The sequence below is a fragment of the Eubalaena glacialis genome, chromosome 6 (assembly GCF_028564815.1).
Source record: "Eubalaena glacialis isolate mEubGla1 chromosome 6, mEubGla1.1.hap2.+ XY, whole genome shotgun sequence".
Lineage (NCBI taxonomy): Eukaryota > Metazoa > Chordata > Mammalia > Artiodactyla > Balaenidae > Eubalaena > Eubalaena glacialis.
Window position 1 is genome coordinate 46,650,626 of NC_083721.1, and position 19,249 is coordinate 46,669,874.

The window sequence follows — 19,249 nt, forward strand, 5'->3', positions numbered from 1 at the left end:
TACAGCACTACTGCCAATTTTTAGAGGAAAAAAAGCACTTTAACCACTAATCATAAACATGGACCAGGTGACTTCCTGGATTTCACAACAGAAATAATATCAACCTGACAAGTTAGAGTGAATTCAGTGTAATAGCTGTGAAAAAGGCAATTTATACAAGAATGCCAAACAAATGTCAAACTGTTTGGTTCTTGTATACACTTGATTTTGGTCCTAAATTAGATATTTGGTTAGTAGTAAGACTTCTCCATCCTGATTTACTGGTCTAACCTGTCTCAGTCAGTAATTGGCAGACATAAACTCAGATTATGTAAGTCGAGTTAGGATCAGTGCAGCAGTTTCTCTACTTGCATATTTCTCATACTTTATTATTGTCGTCTACTTTTTAATTATGCAATTATTTTAAAGAATGAAGCAAGTAGTTCACTTAGAGGTAGTTTCATATTAACATACCAAAGCCCTTGAATATCCTTATGTTACACATAGTATTTGATGATTCACAATGTAGTAGCACCCACTGACTGTAATGTCTCCTCACCAAATCAGATAGCAGATATTAATTATATGTCTACTGTTGGCCCAGTGTTGTATGCACTCCTGTTGGGCTTTGATACTGCTTTCTGACAAGTGTGACATTTCTAATATAAATGTTTCAACAGGTGTTTTAACTGGTTGTGGTTGCAGGACTTTCTGATCCATGTTTCTGGAGCCTGATTTGTGAAATCTATCCCTGGCCTCAAGTACAGCCTACCCAAGTGATACAGTTAGACACTTTCTTCTCCCCTTTTCCCATGTACGTATTTCTCACTTTTCAAATTTATCACACTGCCCTGTAGTTTGTAACTGTCACTTAGTTCTGTTCTCCTTTTTTGAGACAATGTCTTGAGGGTGGATCACATTGTGTATTCCAATCGCCAAACACAGGGCCTGGAACAGGTAGAATGTTTATTGAACAGGTAGAAGGCCATAAAATAACTTTGTAGATGGGATATTGTTTTTTGTTTTGTGGTTTTTAAAAATATATATTCCTCCCACCAACTTTCCTAATCAAGTTTGAGGCAGCTAACACTAGAAGAATGACTACTAGGTTAATGATCTTGATTTAGACTCTATCTAGATCTTTATTTCAGAATTTTCCATTTTCTTATTTTTTGTTTTGTTTTGTTTTTCTGAAATGTAGACTGATTAATAAACTTTTCAGTAAATACATAATTTTTAAAAATTTCTCTGTCTACCTTCCTTACCTACTAAGGAAGAGTTTTCCAGTAGCTACTTTTTAAATTTTATTAAAAGATGCTTTTTATTTCTAAGCTAGATTGTGTTTTATTTAAGCTGCAGAGACTACATATACCTACAGAATATCTTTAAGTGGTAGGAAAAACTAGAATGAAAGTGGCAGAGTTTAAAATGAATAAGTTAATTTCCATTCCCCTCAGACTGCATATGGTTTATAAAGTTCTATATTGTGGTGTGGTCAGCTATTTCATTTGATGATGTACATGATTGATCATTTGAAGTGGAGTTCCTGTTGAACCAGATAGAAATGGAATCATCATTTCTGGAGTTACTTAATCTAAGACCAACTGTGAAATTGATGAAAACAATTTGTTCATTTGATTGTCTTCCAGACTTGATAATTCAAAGTCATATGTCAATATATTCACCTGTAGGAGAAATAAACCAAATGACTTATGATGGAAACTGACTACCCAGAAGTACTTATTTGGGGAGTTGAAAGAAAGAAAAGTAAAGTAGAAGATAGAATGTAGAAATGAATGAAACTTAAGAATGGTTATTAATATGAAATCAGTTACAAGAATTACCTTTTTACTTCGATACTGGAGTCAAAGTATTCCTATTGTAACTTCTTGTCTTCTGTTTTACCTTTTTTTCATAGGTAACTCCTTTTACTATTTACCAATGAAAGGTTGATTGGAAGAGGTGAGGACGGAATTCAGTTGCTAACACAGACTGATGGAAATATTTGATGTAGGCTGCTTTTGTTCATTATTTGCAAAACCAATTAAGTTACAGTTTGATAAATTTTTACAAATTTTTCAAAATGAAAGTGGAGGCATTGAGAATGTACTTACTGCATTTCTAAAAAATCAAAATTGTATCCTCTACAGTAACACTTGATTTTATAAGCTTCATATGGATTTTTTAACTACGTTTAGCAATATTTTTAAATGAAATTTCATGAAAGTTTGTTAATGATATTATTATTTCATAATGGACTATGTAAGATTTCCATAGGTAAGTATCAGTACTTCATCACTCCAGATTATAAACAAAGTGAATAGACTTCTAGCCCATTCTATACAAAGAAAATTCATGCAAAGGAAATAATGCTAATCTCAATTTCAGATTAGGTAAAGTCCCCATTTGAAAACTGTGGCTTATCTTACGTGACAGCATGTATCATTTCCAGCTGCTTTCTCTCTCTAATCAAAACATTTGCTCACAATAACAGCTGCCTCTATGCCTTGCTTTTAAACCATTTGCAGCAAATCAAACTGGGAACGTGTCCATAGTAAGAGAACTCAGGATTCTGGGATATGTCTGTTCTCCAACTTCAAAATAAAAAAAACAAGAAAGCTAATTCACAAACCAATTATCTTTTTCCTCTGAAGCTTTGTTTCATGAGCCCTAATAAACAAAATTTACAATAAACACTAAAATAGTACAGTCCAGAAATTTATAAACAATTGTTCTTTTCAAAATAAATCCATTTAAAATTGTATATCAGATATGTACAATATAGTGCATAACTTCTGTACTCATCAATTATTTTGGGAAAACAGAATATAGGAACTGAGTTTTGCATATAATAGTAAATTATTATTCTGAGCCATTATCTGTGTCATGTGTATGAAGCTGCATTACTAAAAGTTAATAATCTACATATGACTATATTATAGATAGCTTTTGACTCAAACAAAGGACATATCAAACTGAATTGGTAAGAATAACTATTTTGGAATAGATTTTATAATCTATGTTTGCCAAAGAAATCCTTCTTCTATGTATATACCCTTTAGAATACAATGGTTTGGTATTAGCAAATTTTCCACTGTTTTAGAAGAAAATATTTGACTGTTAATGTTATAATTTTTTAAAGCATTCATTTCTCTTCATAAGTATCATCATCAATTTCAAGGGAAGAAAAGAGTAAATGTAATTTAGGTCAGACTAACACATCTTAATTTAAGCATTAAAAGATGTGTGTTTGAAAGATGTCAATCTCCACATGTTCTGGAAATAAAAAACAGACAAACAATACAATAGAACTTCATGCATCCCATAGAAGTCTGAATAACCAATTACTTAAAATTTCACCATCTGCTCTCATTGAAGCAGCAAGACTGAGGCATTTTCCCGTGTTACAAACCATGATAATCAGAATGTAACAGAATGAGAAATGCTAACATCATTTTCCCCCCTTTCTTATTTGCTGTTATGGTTCTTAATGAAAACCTGGGCTATACAAAGGAAAGGGGAGGACGTTTCCCCGCCCCATCTCCTAACTGAGTGCTTATACCCAGTAATAGCTTTTTGCTGCCCTGGGCAGCGTGACATTGCCTCATTTGGCCACGCACAGCTATTATTCTAGGAGGCAGCTAGTGAAGTGCCCCGATCCATCTGCTTGCTTTTCATGGGCTGGTGCTTTCCTTGATGTTGACAGCTGTCTTAGTATTCCTGGGCCACCTGCCACATAGTAAATACTGTGCTCCAACATATATACAGAAGCTTATCCCTCTGGTGGACTTTTTAGAACAAAAAGCTTAACATTTCTAAAATACACTTGCATCTTTGTTGAAATGCTTTGGAGTCAGCACTTTGTCTTTTCTCATACTTTTGAGGAGTACAGTGCTTATGCATTGGGAGTGGGAGTTCAGTTACAGTGTGATGAACTTCAGCTTTTCTCACACATCAAATAAGTATTGAATTGCAGACCTTTTGTGGAAGTCATGGTGGTCACAGGAGGCAGAGGGGAAGAAAGTTATCTCCTCTAGTGAGCCTTCCTGGAACCTTCTAGACTAAGTTGGGGTCCATCCTATTTATACCCATAGAAAGATTTTCCCTGTCCTACCTGCTTTGCTCCTCTGTTTACCCCATCAAACTTGCTCCTTGAGGGAAAGCACTGGTTTTATTCATCACTGTATCTCTAAGAATGAGTGTGTATCTGACACATGGTTGGCACTCAAGGACAGATCCAGATTTTAAGGTATGTGAAGATTTTTGCAATTCCTCTTCAAAGAGAAAGATTTAAAATTAAAAATAAAAATTAGATATAAAAGTGAATGAAGCCGCCACTACTGAAGCCCGCGCGCCTAGAGCCCGTGCTCCGCAACAAGAGAAGCCACAGCAATGAGAAGCCTGCACACCGCAACGAAGAGTAGCCCCTGCTCGCCGCCCCTAGAGAAAGCCCGCACGTAGCAACGAAGACCCAATGCAGCCAAAAATAAATAAGTAAATTTTTTAAAAAGTGAATGAAAAAATAAATCATACAAATTACCAATTTTAAAAGGTTGACTAATACTACAAGTATCACGAAGTCTAGGAAAACAGTATTTTTTCCATTAACTGCCTGGTATACCTCTATAATATTGTTTTTCTTATACTTTTGTTGGTATACTCTTTGATAGCATTTCATATGACAATGATTTTCTAGTATCATTTTCTGTACATAGAATGGAAAGAGAATTCAGTCTTTCCTCAAATTTGGTTGAGTGTATTTATTATTGATAGAAGGGCCAGGTAAACATACAACACTATACACTCACATACACACTCATTGTGGTGATGCTACAGGTTTGTGCCCTACAAACAAAAATTCTGAAAAATTCTATTTTACATGATTTTCATTAAAAAAAAGTTTGCTGCATTTACAATTACAAAAATTATATACACTCCATTGTTGAACATATTACTGTTATGAGAGAAATTACATCAATTAGAAGTGATTCTTTCCATTTTAGTTTTGTCTTCTGATGCCTGAAATAATTTTCTACAACTCTCCTTTTGCTATTATACATTTTGAATCTTGTTTCACCTCCACTACCCACACATATTTTCAGTGTTAGGGGAATTAGGATGCATTTATGTAGTGATAATGTATCCTGGGTGTGTAATGCTTGGTGAGTTGCACAATGGACAAATTGGAATTTAAGCAGTAACAATTATTCTTTGAAGAAGCTGACAACCAAATAAATATATCCTACTAAATCCAAACTAAATGTACCCCCAACGCAAATTTCCCGGCAGATCCCAAAGTGCCCCCAATAACTCCAATACCAACTGACTCTAGGCATAAGGTGATGGAGGGAAAATCCAAGTGGAAAGAGATTGTGGTCTTAATTGCAGTTTAAATGTTTGCTTTTGTAAATTTCATAAACACACACGACCAAGTGATGGCATTCCTGAGTTCACATTGGAAGAGACCGTACCAGTGAGATGCCCTGAAGCTTCAGCTTCATCAGCTTCACAGTAAATATGCTTCTACTGTGGATACTTATTAAATGTCTTCAGAAAAACTGAATGAACAAATGTAGACAACTGTGCTAAATTCGCATCTCTAAGATCCTTACAACTCTAAAATTCAACTTTTTTACAGACTTCCTAACGTAATCTTAGAACTTAGTATTCAGAAATTTGTTATTATGAGTTTAGAATATAAGAATGGAGGACATCTAGGAACTGATAAGTACTTGAAAAGTAAATAAATTAAAATTCAGGAATCATTAATTTATGGTTTTAAGCTAATTTTTCATAGACGAAGTTTGCCTTAGTGGAGGCAGGACACCATGTATACTTACTCACAATTCATTCAAATGCTTTGTTCTACCACAGGCTGGAGATTAGAATATCGTTAGACATTGTTTCCTTCATGAAGCAGTTGCTTTTGAGGAAAAAAAAAATATATATATATATATATACACACATGTATATATATATACACATATGTGTGTATATATATATATATATATATACATGTGTGTATATATATATATATCATGGGTCTGTATTGGACCAACTGTTCATTTTAGGGGCCTCTAATAACATTTATATTATCTTATACCTTTGCAAGCTGTTTATTAATAGAAGGGATTCTAGCTGGATGAACATTAGCATTATTTCTACTACATGTACTATCACCACCAATACTATAGAAAGTTTCTATATGAATGAAGGACTTTACCCATCATGGTTCTGATGCCTTCTCATTTACCAAGGATAGTGGTTATTGAAAAAATATGACTATCACAGCATTCTCCTTAACAGCTATTTTTTAGAGAAATTCCTTTCTTAAAGAAATAGCATTATTAGATAAAACCATAACTCAGTAATAAATCTTACTGGCCCCAGTAAGTTTTTATCCCCAGAAAGACTTCCTGAAAATCTACCCTCTGGGTAGGTATTAGGGTGTAGGGCTTGCTTTGGTCACAGTACAAGTGGTGGACACATCTGGTAGTTATTTAACATTCCTTTGGGGAGATTAATTCCCTAGGCCTTCTTGCTGGAGGGAACGGTTTGCTTCATACTCTCTTTGCTTTCATATTCTCTGGGCTTTCTGGTAAGCTGGCCTTTAATGGAGATTCTTCCCTAAAATAATAAGGCTCGAACTGGAAATTTTACTTGTCTTATTCTAGTGTATTATACTAGCTTTTCCCTTTTTTCTCAGACTCACAGAGAGGGAGGAAAGATTTGCAAAAGAGAAAGTGCTGACTAGCACTTTTGATCCCAGACGATCCCAATCTTGAGGGATCGTCTGGGATGAACCCAGCAGAAGGAAACTAGACTGATTTGACTTTGGTAGGTTAAATTGAGCCAGAACAAATTAGGGTGAGCGGCTTTGGGCTCTGCTGCAGTTAGTAGGGGCTGGAGTGCTTCTGCGAGGCAGCTGTGGTGTGGCAGGGAGGCTCAACAGCCATCAGCTGGTGCTGAAATGACCGGGGGTGTATAGCCATCCAATCGACTCATCAGCAACCTTCTCCTCCCCCAGGACGCCAAAGCCAGAGCGGGGATGACCTCAGGGTACCTTCCTGCCCCTCCCCCAAGTCAAAACTGCCTTGGACATTTCATTTTCATCTCATTTACTTGTATAACATTTTTAGTGAACGGATATTCACTTTTCTGATTTCTACACCCTCACAGGGGCAGCTTGGCTTTAAAACAAAACACCTGCGGTGAATGGGCCCCTTGATATTTTCTCTACTAGCCACTAGGGTATAAAAAACTAAAAAAAAAAAAAGTCGTGCTACTATATTAGTGAAATAAGTCAGACATAGAAGGGCAAATACTACACTATATGGATTCACTTATATTGATGCATCTAAAAAAGTCAAATCCATAGAAGCAGAGAGTGGAAAGGAGGTTGCCAGGGGCTGGAGAAGGGGAAACAGGGCAGTATTATTCCAAGGGTACAAAGTTGATGTTATGCAAGATGAGTAAGTCCTAGAGCTCTACTTACAGCACAGTGCCTATAGTTCACAATACTGCATTGTATACTTAAAACTTTGCTAAGAGGGCAGATCTTACGTCATAAGTGTTTATAATAATAATAAATAAGAGGGTGGGAGGGAACTTCTGGAGGTGATGGATGCTTTTATGGCATAGATTGCCATGATGGTTGCATGGTGTATATTTATCTTCAAACTCATCAAGTTGCATACATTAATTATTACAGCTTTTTGTATGTAACTTTTAAAAAAAACTAAGAAAATCCACACCACTGTATTTAGACATATTTAAAAGCAAATCTTAAGGACCTTTTGGTCTCCAGATTTCAGTGACGTCTGTGTAATGACTACATTTGTTCCAGCATTTACAAGTTTGAATTACACTTGTTTTTGATCAGTGACGTTTTGCAAGAGGGTTCGCCGGGGAGTAGTGTGTAACACGGAGTGTGAGAAATATCAAAACACATCTGGGTTAGAGTAAGTTACTCCACACAGTAGTAAGCCAGCCGAACACGAAACGAGTTGTTGACAGATCTAGACAGGCACCTACGGAGCCCTCCACGTCTAAGACTCGGCCACGGGGTAACCTCATCTTTTGCAGCCCTGCGAAGCTGTTTTAGGAATAGCTGTTCGTTAGCTGAAAAGCAGCCAAGGCCATTCTCCTACCGCAGTTTACCAGGTGTGTTCACAAACTTTAGTTCATGAACTTCTTTCAAAAGTCTGAAAACCGTTCCGTCCATTGGCTGGAGGATAGAAAAACAAATCAGTAATAGGAAGGAAAATTTGAGCGAAAAGACAAACGGGCTGGAGCTCGTTTGGGCGGGAAGCCCGGAGCCTGGCGTAGCGGGGTTGCGCGTCCCCCCGGGTCTCAGGCCAGCGCCGGCAGCGAGGACCCGGCCGGCGGTGGCGGACGGCGGCGGGTCCCGGGCTCGGGGCGGTGCCGCGGCCTCTGGCTCCTCCCGGGGGCGGGCGGGCTGGGGGCAGGAGGAGGAGCCGCCGCACAGCGCGAGAAGTAGCCGCGCTGGGAGCGCATAGCGCCCGCGCTTCTCCTGCCCGAGATGGTCTGAGTCGCGCCGCCCGTCCGCCCGCGCCGAGTCAGTCCTGCCCTCGCCGAGTCCCGCGGCGCCGGTCTCAGGGCGCAGGACACCGTCTCGCGCGTTCCCCGGGGACGGCCGCGGACCGGCTGCCGCGCCGGGGAGATGTCCGGCGGCCGGAGGAGGGGCGGCGCCCCCTGGCACAGCTTCTCCCGGTTCTTCGCTCCCCGAAGCCCTTCCCGGGACAAGGAAGAGGAAGAGGAGGAGAGGCCGGGGACAAGCCAGCCGCCCGCGCCGGGCCGGGGCGCAGCCAGGTGGGAGCTCCGGGGGGGACGTCGGGGGGCCCTGCGCCGACTCGCGGGACGGGGGGCTCCTGGCCCCGGTGCCCGCAGCCAGCCGCTCTCGGCCAGGCTGCGCTCGTCACTTTCTGTTCTTCCTCCATTGCTCAAGTTTCGTCCTTCTCGCCCAGTTCTCGTGCCGCATCGCTTGGTTTGTTAAATCCGGGTGAAGTTCGTGACCCGAGGCCGCGCCAGCCCGCGGGGCGCTCTGCCTCCCCACCTCCCCTCCCCGGATGTGATTCGGTTCCCGTCCCACAGTCGCGTCTGCTCTCCAAGTTCTGCGGCAAAAGCGAGTCCCCCGGCGTCCTGCCGACAGTAATGGGAAACAGTTGTGAGCCGAGCCATCCGCCAGGGCAGAGAGGGCGCGATCCTAAAACCACTTCTGTGGGAAAGGTGACGCTTTGGAGCGCCACCCCCTTGGCTGGGATTTTGCCATTTTATTCATAGTTTCTCAAAATGATTTTTTTTAAAAAAAAGAATGGTGATGCTGAGTTCCCAAGACTCCATCAAAATGTAAAACCCTCGCTAGGCTCATTTACCATTGCCTGACATTTAAATGATGCCGCCCTTCTCTCCCATGTCTCTTCGGAAACATCTGCCTCAAGTTCCCAGACAGATTCCAGAAACCAGGACTCGAGCTGTCTTGGTTTCAGTAATGAAAACTTGCCCCTTCTCTGCAGTCTTTTTTTCCTTCTCCACCTGCTGCTGTGAAATCGAAATTAAAAAAAAAAATTCATGTCTAATAAAACTACCTATTCCTGAGTCCTTTCATCTGTCCCGAGGGAGGAAGAGGGGTTCGTGATATACCACTCGCTGTTTTAAACTTTTGATGGCAAGAGAGGCTTACGGCTCCGTCTTCCCCCAAATTGCACTAGAAGGTCACTCATGTGATTGAAAGGACGCTCTCCAGAAAGCTGTGTTTACTTCAGATGTTAAAGGCTTCGTGGAGGGCTTCAAAGAAAAATGGATAGGAAACAACTGTAACTGTAACTGACCTGATTCCATCAATATTCATTCAGGTCTTGTGATTTGATTCTAGTCGTTTATATGTTCCTCAGTTTCCCTATTTGTGAAACATTTCCGTTATGACCATCTGTTAATAAAATGCCACATCTTTCCAAGAAAGCTCCTATAATATTTGGAAAACTTCTCCTGGGAAGCTTCAGCTATTATTGCCCTATTAAGAGAAAATTTAAAATTCAGAGTTAACACAGTAGTTAAAAATAGTTTTGAAGTCTGACAGGACTCAACCAGAATGTCAGAATGCTGGTGTGGGCAGACAGCCTGTGGTGCCTGCCATCACTGTAACAGCACTAACAGTCTTGGATAATATGGAGGCAGTGTTTAAAAGAAATCCCAAGTAGACTCAGCAAAAGTTGGAAACTTGTGTCAGCGGTAGCAGGGAACAGGCAGACCAATTTCAGGTTTATATCAGAATTGTCCTGAAACCCTGCCTGCTGCCCTGCCCTATTTTGGCTTTTTAGACACTTCTCAAATCTCTTTTCTCTCTGGAACTAACCACTACAGCAACTTGTCTCTTGTCTTCTTACCACTTCTCCATTCTCATCTCCAGAGAGGCACCCACTGTGGCTTTTTGACAATGAGAAATTTAATTGTGCTTATATGAACACTAATTGTGTCCTCATCTTTTTTAGAACTTGCCAGATGTTAAGGGGATAGCAGATAATCCTTTGTGTGGGTGTTTTACCTTTTAAATGAGTTTAAATCTTTCTTTTCAAGGATATAAACAGACACAAAGCCTTTATTGAAAGTTTAATGAAACAAATGGAAACAATGTCCCAGTAACACAACACCCTGGTGTTAACAAGATTGGAAACAGAATTGCGATTTGTCACTGTGATCTTATTTCAAAATGAAGGGGGTTTTGGCTGTTTATTTTAGAGGCAGTAAGAACTTTCGGTTTTAGTGGGAGGCTGGTTTACCTTTTGTACTGGTGATTTTAGATGCAGGGGAGTCTGTTCAGACACGAGGGGCTTGGTGTGGCAGGGATGTAAAGATGACTGAGAAAAAGGTCCTTTCTCTCAAGGAACTGGGAGAAGGGAAGAAGACCACTTGAAAACAGTCATCCTACCATCTATGGTGTGTCTGGCATATTACAATTGACAGAGTACTTTTAATAATATTACACTTTGAGGTTGGACAGACCTGTACAATAAGTATTTTCATTTTACTATAAGAAACAGTTAAAGAAACTTCCCCAAAGTCACACAGCTGCTTTTCAGTTAATGAACAAGTATTAAGTCCTATGCAGTGCCTGCAACTCTGAGCCCCCTTAACATACATTAAGGATTAATCTCTGCATTCTGACTTTTCCATGTACTCAAAACAAAATGCATTCTCTCAAACTTGGGTTGTATAGTCTCTGTTTCTGCACTTCCAGTGTTGGCTTACGTGAATTTTGTGACATAACTTGTGTGTGTACAAATACAAATGGGACATAAGTTCCTTAAGAACAGAATTCCTTAACAATTTCTTAAGAACAGAATTAAAAATTAAACACAAACGTAACCACAAGACCAATAAAAGTAAAATTTACAGCATTATCCTAACAGCTGTTTTTTGGCTACTCACAAAATGCGTATGGTACCAACTGGGACAAACACAAGTTTTTGGGGGGTTGCTAGGACTGTAGCACTGTGTACCATGCCATGATTCAGGTTGTCCAATATTTCCCTATTTGAACCATAGGAAAACTTTTGCTTTTATGGTGTGCTGTGATTTATTTGGGCATCATTTGCTGTGAACACATCATTTTTATATTGTGTTCACAGCTGTTCTCATTAACCTTCAGCAGTTAAAGAAGGCCTGTTTGCATCAACACTGTTGTATATAGGAATTCAGGTGTTGGCAATGGAATTACATTTCAGTACTTATGTCTTGGGTGGTTGACCAGATCCAGGAAGTGTGTATATTAATTTGTTTTAGGTTTTATAGAGATGAAAACTGCAACTGAATTCAATTCACTGCTCTAATGTTTAGCCCAGTTTATGAGCATGCAATGAATGGACTCATTAGAAGTGATGGGGAGAGCAGGGAAGGCTTCATGGTGGAGGTGGTTTTACCTGGGCCTTCAAGGCACTGGTGTTTTCCACAGGTAGAGAATTTAGCCACGAAGAGAGAAACAGGGAGTGGGTCTTCTTGGCTGAGCAAAGGCCTTCAGAGGTTATGATCTCTTGGGGGCTGTATACATTAGTGGGGCAGAGTGAAAGAGGCGTTAAGAAAGCTAGATTAGCGCTGGGCCACAAAGAGTGTTTGGCTCTCGATTTAAAGCTTAGAGAATTTTTGTGAAGGTCTTTTAAACAGATACTGCTAAACTGAAATTTGGAGGACACCTGCCTTCTAATTTTCCCCACTTTGAGAAGATGATTGCTCAGTTTTGTTTCTTTGCTATATCACACATGATGGATGTGTTTAAAATGAGCTCTGTACAATGTTCGTAAACTCGGGAGGGGGATAGTAAGGCGAGAACAGCATTTATCAAGGGCCCACTGTGCACTTCCTCCTGGGCTGGGTACTTTTACTTGCATTGTCTCATTTAAACGTCACTCTCAGCCTGGAAGGTTGGTAGGCTTATCACTATTCTGACAGTTGAGCAAACTGAGGATGATAAGGTTCTTAGGTGTGGACACTGTTGGCATCTTGGGTGGAACAATTCTTTGTTGAACTGGGCTCTCCTGTCCTTTGCAGGACATTTGGCATCTGTAGCCCCACCCACTAATTGCCAGTTGCATCCTCCAGTCATTGGGAGAACTCAAAACACCTCCACCCAGGTGGGTGGCAGGGAGAGTGATAGCACTCCCAGTGGCGAACGATTTACTCCAAATCATGACAGGAGTAAGTTTCAGGGGTGAGATTTGAAATTGGGTCTCTCAGACTCAGAAGCTCTGATTCTTTTTCCACACCAGTCTGCCCACCACCCTGCCGAACTATGCTCCTTCAAAATACATCTGAATATGTAAGTCAGTTGGACCTTTCCTTCCTTTATTCCAGAATGGGTAACGCTGTAGCCCATTTCACATATACTCTTTTTGGCTGTTCCTTTGAGCATCCCAATATAGTGCTATTGATAGAAGGTAAGACAGGATCACTAGACCCAAGGCAGGGCTGTGTCTCATCTTGGTGTCCCCTTTACCTAGCTCAGGTGAGGGAGTGAATCTCTGTTGATGGAGCATTAAAGCACTTATTACTGGCTTTAAGCGAGGGTTAGTACACTCCTACACTTAAAGTGGGCATTTTGAAACATGGGGGGACCATAAAGCTCTCTAGACAGAGTGTTTGGCTATTGATTTAAAGTTCAGAGAATATTTGCTTTTCACCATGGCTGAGTGTGATTGATAAATGCGTAGAGCCAGGATGCTAATGGGATGTAGTGCAGGAGATAGTCTCATAAAAAATGTCAATAATGCCCCTGATACCAGCATGAGAACTGTTGGCCTTCAAGTTAAATGTTGACCACAGCATCAGTTATGTAAGGAAAAGGAGCTTTGTTCTCCGAATTTTTATCATGATTGCATTTTCATTGATTTGAAAGCACTATAGAGAATAATTGGTAACTAGTTTAGTGGAATAAGAGATACCTATGTGGTGTTGAAGGACCACATCTGTAGTTCATGCCTGCAGCAATAAAGATGACTGGAAAATTCCAGAAGTCCTCAGCCCTGTGTATTTTGTGAGAATCTTGAGCTTCCAGGTTAATGGAAAGCACAGAACCTACCTATGGCAGTGGAGTAGAAATATAGACTGTTTTATGGTGTTGAAACCATACTTTTTTTCAAGTGAGATTTCTGACTTTTGGGCTTAACAGGGTGTCTGCCAGATGTCTACCTTGGGGATTCTGTTTCTTGCTGAGGAAATTCCTTGAAAGCTAACTCAATTGTACACTGTAAACGGGTTCAAGTTGCAAGTGTACCTCAAATTGGCCTGCAGTAAATATAATCAGCACTTCTAACTTTGAAAGTTCTGATTAAACAAACATTTTTGGGTTTTTTTTTTTAATCTCAGTGGAAAATATGTAAAAAGGATAATAACACTTTCTGTAAAGTAAGAGGAAAATAATACTCCCTCAGTAAAATATTTTGTTTCCTAACCAGAGTTTTGATGAAATACACTGACATGCAGATATACCAGAAATGCCAGTACAACTGTGGTAGCAAGAAAACATAGGTTGACATAAATTGAAACTCAGGAAAGTAATCCAGGCTCTCTACTGAAAAGAGAGTATCAGCATGAAATAAAAGTTAGAGTCTTATATTTTTTTAGTCTGTTCATTCCATAAATTTGAGTGACTGCTACTTGTCAAGTATGTTGCTAAGGAGTGGGATACAAAGATGAATGAAAGACCAAAACTGCCCTCAGAGAGTTCCTAAATTAATGGAGGAGATAAACATGTATGTCTCTATTTTCCAGATGAGCTCATTATGCGCCAAACATGTATTTGGGGCGTGTGACGTGTGGTTCAGAACGCACGTACTGTATCATGAGGGTCAGACATGGTATGAAGACTTTCTCATACGAAGTGTCCTCTCGCTGCTCTGACCTCTCTGAGCATGGTTTGATGAGCAGCCTTGGCCAAGGCATACTAGTGGGGAGATGTGGCAGTAACTATACCAGCAGGGATGGAAGTGCTTTCCCTCAGTCCCACCTGCTCCTCCTTGACTCAGCAAGTCTTACATGGAGGCAGAAAAGCGCATCCTTTCAAAAATCAGCATTCCAAGTAAGCAGAGATCCTTATACAAAATGGCTTGGTGTTGATAGAGAAATAAGTTGAAGTTTTGTGACCAGAAATAACTAATTCTTACTGTTTATTTGGCAGTTGTGAAGGCCAAGTACTGGTACAACTCCAGCAGGATTACCTCTCAGTGTTTAACCCCTGGGGGTATGTAATTGGAAATATCCCAAAGCAGCGAGAAACAACTGTTTGCTTAGTCAAGTGTTTCTTTTTGCCTGACAGATTAATGATGACAAAACTAAACCACCCTTAACCGGGAGATTGGGATTGAAATATATATACATGAATGAAATATGTAATGAAATAGATAACTAATATGTATGAAATAGATAATAACCTGCTGTATAAAAAATAAATAAAATTCAAAAATTCAAAAATTCAAAAAAAACAAAAACCTAAACCGCCCTTAATGGAGGCCCTAATAAGATCCAAGCCCTATGCTTGGGACTTTAAACATATACATTCACTTAATCCTCAAAGCAACCTTATGAGAGAGGAATCTTTACTCCATTTTACAGATAACATAATTTAAGGCTTGGAGAGGTCCAATAACTAATCAAAAGTGTCAACATCTTGTGGTAGAGTAAGGAGTTGTATTCTCCTTCCTGAATTCAAAGCCTACAGCATTATGTGACTACATCCCCTGCTTAACTTGGGAAGACCCAAACAGAAGGCAGGCCTTGGAAAATGGTATTGAATGGAAATAAAAAACAATGGCATGCAGCTGGATGTCTGCCCAGATGGCCTGGGTAGGTGCTCTGTACAATAAAGAATTTATGGTCCTGGCAGTTGAGAGAGGAAAATATATACACTTATACAGCTTATAAATTTATATTTGAACACATAAAAAGAGTCAATCATCTCCTTCGAAAAAGATACAAATTACGACTAGCAAGATACCATATTCCACCTGTTTGATAATCGAAACTTGAGTTTGTTGGCAGGAACTCTCATACACTACTAGAGGGAGTGTAAATTGATACGCCACTTTGGAGGGCAATTTGACAAGTTCTATCAGTATTATACATTCACATACTCTGATTTAACAGTTCCCTTCTAGGAATTCCATTGGCTGTATACAGTTTGCAAACAGGCCAAAAGTTGCCTCTACAAGTTTAGTCATTGCAGTGTTGTTTTAATTAGCAAAAGATGAAAAATAAAGTGTAATCCCATCAATAGTGGACTAATTGGTAAATTGTGGTATATCCATGTAGTGGAATATTACACAGCTGTCAAAAAGAATGATAAAGCTTTTTATGTACTGATAAGAAAATGTCTCTTAGGTACATTAAGTAAAAAAATAAAAAAAGCAAGATACAAACCACTGTGTATAGTATGCTCCTGTTTGCATATGAAAATGGGGGAGTATGAAAAAAGTCTGTTACTAGTGTTGTGTTAACTACTTAGGGAGGATGAGAGACTGGGTGAATTAATGAGGAACAGGAGGGAGAATTTTCATTTTAGACCTTCTTATACTTAAAAAAAATTATGTGAATTATCTATTTCAGAAAAAAAAAAGACTGGTTATGACCTAGTGAATATCTCTGTATAAAAGAGGAAAAAAGAGAGAGAATTTATAATCCTGAGTTGGCAAAAATTCTCCAAAGAAAGAATGAACTCCATTAACTTGTTCAAGTGAGAAAAGTTATGATTAAGGCTATAAGTAAATGGAATATTTATAATGCAGAATAATTAGATATTTTGATACTTTCTACAGGTATGGGGAAGGCTTATGCATTATTAATCTGCAATGTGAAACTGGGTGGAGTTAACAGAGTGTCAAAAATATCAACTCATTTTTGTGAGATCACCTAAATCATCTGCTTTAAGTAGCAGTGTGACTCTGGGCAGTTCATTAGCTCTCTGTCTTTGATTATAAAGCGAGGCAGGTGGACCTCATTGCTAAGGTCTCTTCCAGCTTTATCATGCCAGCCAAAACTCCATAGGGTAATAGATGTGTACAAAATAAAGAAGTATGCCTTATAGATTAGGAAGACTTTTGTTTTACTGGAAAGGTTACATATGAATATGCATTGGGTATTTCCTCTCTGTAGTTCTAACATTTTCATCAGTTGATTTGAAAACCTCACCAATGTTTTAACAAGAATTCATTTGGTACCACTTGTACCAGGCCCTGTACTAGCCTCTGGGAATCCAGTGCAGCATGGTCTTTGGTTCAAAACACTCCTGCAGTTTTGTGGGGAAGGCAGACATAGCACAAATCTTTCTTTTCCTCTTAAAATAAGTACCAAGGTGTCTCACGGGGCTGTGGAGCATTTAACAGGTGTAGGCCCATTCTTGAGACTCTCTTCTTAGAGGAAACAGTTTTAATCTCATTTAAGCTGTTTCTTCTGGCCTTTCTGTACATGTGTCTATTTACTATTCTTTCTTGATTTGTAAACTTTAGACAGTTTATATTGATTTCTGGTGATGGTAGATGAGGACTTAGCTATTTTACACCTCTTCCCACTTCCCTTTATTCATTCAGCCAAAATAAGAGTTATAATTTTGGGATTAAATCAAAAGTCAACCTTTCCATGTATATAAAATACAGTTTTGTTTAGAGTAGTACAACATGCTTTTGAAGGAGCACATCTTTTATATGTTCTTTATGACAAGTAGCACAAATGGTAGTGCCAGAAATGACATGAAAATGGTATTTGAATGCTCTCACAAATACTAATTTTGTGTGATTTCTACATGATATGTTAAAAATTTCTGCTTTGCTCTTTGTACTAAAATTTATACAAAACATGGATGCTACCCTTAGTGGCAGATCATAATTTTTTATAACTTCCATGCTTCTTATGACAAGGAATGAAATACTTTGAATTTTAAATTTTGATAACTGGGAATAGGTTGGGTGAGATGTAAACTCTCAGCCTTTTATTGTCTTCGTTGTCGAAGCACGAAGGATCATACCCTGGCTGGAGGGGTGGCATTGTGCTGTATTTCAGTCAAAGCTGAAAATATGTATGGTAATAATTTTGATTGTTCCATTGTTCTAGGTAGGCAGATAGGGATCTTATTTGGCAATGTTGTGTTTATTATGATACAGAGAAATTGCCATTATGAAATATTTGTACTGTTAGTATTTAGTTATTTGTCTACTTAAAATTTGCTAGCATTTTTTCACTAACTTGTTTTTATGTTTTAAAATCAACTACAATACTTGTTTTTTCTTCCTTTTGATAGTAATATATGCTTTTCTAAAACAGTTATGAAATTATAAGAAAATCAAAAAGAAAAAAAGCACAACTCATACATAACCCTATCCACCCAGAGACGAGTACTCTTCTTCTAGATCATTTCCTATGTGCATGTCTACATGTATACATATTTTTAGAAAAAGTAGAAGTTCTCTTCAGGATTTTGAAACCTGAATTTTTTTTTCACTTAACAGTGGTGCTTTGTCATTTTCTACAATAGTACATATACTTTTACAAATTATAAAGATAATTTTCACCCTTTAAAAAATCTTAGATGGGTCATTACTTTTCAGAATCTAGTTTGAATATCTAAATGTGTCTCTGCTTACAGAGGGTTTGTATTCCGATGGGAAAGTTATATAGATTTATATATAATGTGCTTTGAAGTAAAATAAAGCCGGGTGAGGGAAGAGGACGTGATGGAAGTAGTGAGTCTGTAATAAGGTATAGAGAGGATGGTCATGAAAGGCCTCTCTATTGGGTAACATTTGACCCAAGACCTGCATGATATTTGGAAGTAAGGACATGAGCAAATCAGAGGAAAGGTCTTTCCAGGAAGAGCGAAGAGCCAGTTCCAAGGTTCTGGGGCAGGACCATGTTGGCACAGATGCCAGAATAGGCAGAGGCAACAGAATGGAAGGGAGCCAGGGGCCAGATGAGGTAGGTCTTGGTAAGGAGTTGAGATGATGAGATTACTTTTTTTAAAAAAAGTAATCACTGGGGCATGGGTTTATATGTATTTGTATGTTTGTATATTCTCACACAGTTTATCAGCTTATTGGCATCCAGAAGAATTGACAGAGGAGGAAGAATTTGAGCTGGAGGCAAGGTCAGCCTTGGTCGGCTCTGAGAAGGCCCAGCCTCACCTGTCCTTGGATCTCCAGTGCTCCTCCCTCAGGACAGTTTGTTGAATGGTACACGAATGGGTGTCCCATTTTAGACAGCAGCTAGAATACTGCTTTGAGTTCATGTCACAGCAAAAGTTCAGGGTATTGATTCTTTTTTTTTTTTTAAAGATATCTTATTACTCTTTTTTTTTAATTTTTATTTATTTATTTATTTATGGCTGTGTTGGGTCTTCGTTTCGTGCGAGGGCTTTCTCTAGTTGCGGCAAGTGGGGGCTACTCTTCATCGCGGTGCGCGGGCCTCTCACCATCGCGGCCTCTCTTGTTGCGGAGCACAGGCTCCAGACGCGCAGGCTCAGTAATTGTGGCTCACGGGCCCAGCTGCTCCGCGGCATGCGGGATCTTCCCAGACCAGGGCTCGAACCCGTGTCCCCTGCATTGGCAGGCAGATTCTCAACCACTGCGCCACCAGAGAAGCCCTCTTTTTTTTTTTTTAATAATTATTTATTTATTTGTTGCACCCGGTCTTAGTTGCGGAGGGGTATTGATTCTTGTGAGGTGGGTCACGAATGTTCAGAATCTGAAGGGTATGAGGAGGAAGACTTTGGGAG

At 39.4% G+C, this 19,249-nt stretch overlaps 2 protein-coding genes across 6 annotated transcripts in view; both read left to right on the forward strand.

Annotated features, from left to right (window-relative positions):
• ARL6 (ADP ribosylation factor like GTPase 6) overlaps positions 1–2,043 on the forward strand; it is a 63,288-nt gene extending 61,245 nt beyond the window's left edge. The window contains exons 8-9 of one of the 2 annotated variants that reach the window (XM_061193001.1): positions 685–793; positions 1,898–2,043. In XM_061193001.1, the coding sequence (XP_061048984.1) occupies positions 685–793; positions 1,898–1,901 (113 nt within the window). In that variant the 3' untranslated portion in view covers positions 1,902–2,043. The remainder of the gene's footprint in view (positions 1–684; positions 794–1,897) is intronic. The other variant, XM_061193002.1, reaches the window with a different exon arrangement.
• A 6,425-nt stretch (positions 2,044–8,468) lies between these two features.
• The window catches only part of CRYBG3 (crystallin beta-gamma domain containing 3), a 115,943-nt gene continuing 105,162 nt past the window's right edge, over positions 8,469–19,249 (forward strand). For all 4 annotated transcript variants that reach the window (XM_061194038.1, XM_061194042.1, XM_061194040.1 and 1 more), the window contains exon 1: positions 8,469–8,811. In XM_061194038.1, the coding sequence (XP_061050021.1) occupies positions 8,663–8,811 (149 nt within the window). In that variant the 5' untranslated portion in view covers positions 8,469–8,662. The remainder of the gene's footprint in view (positions 8,812–19,249) is intronic.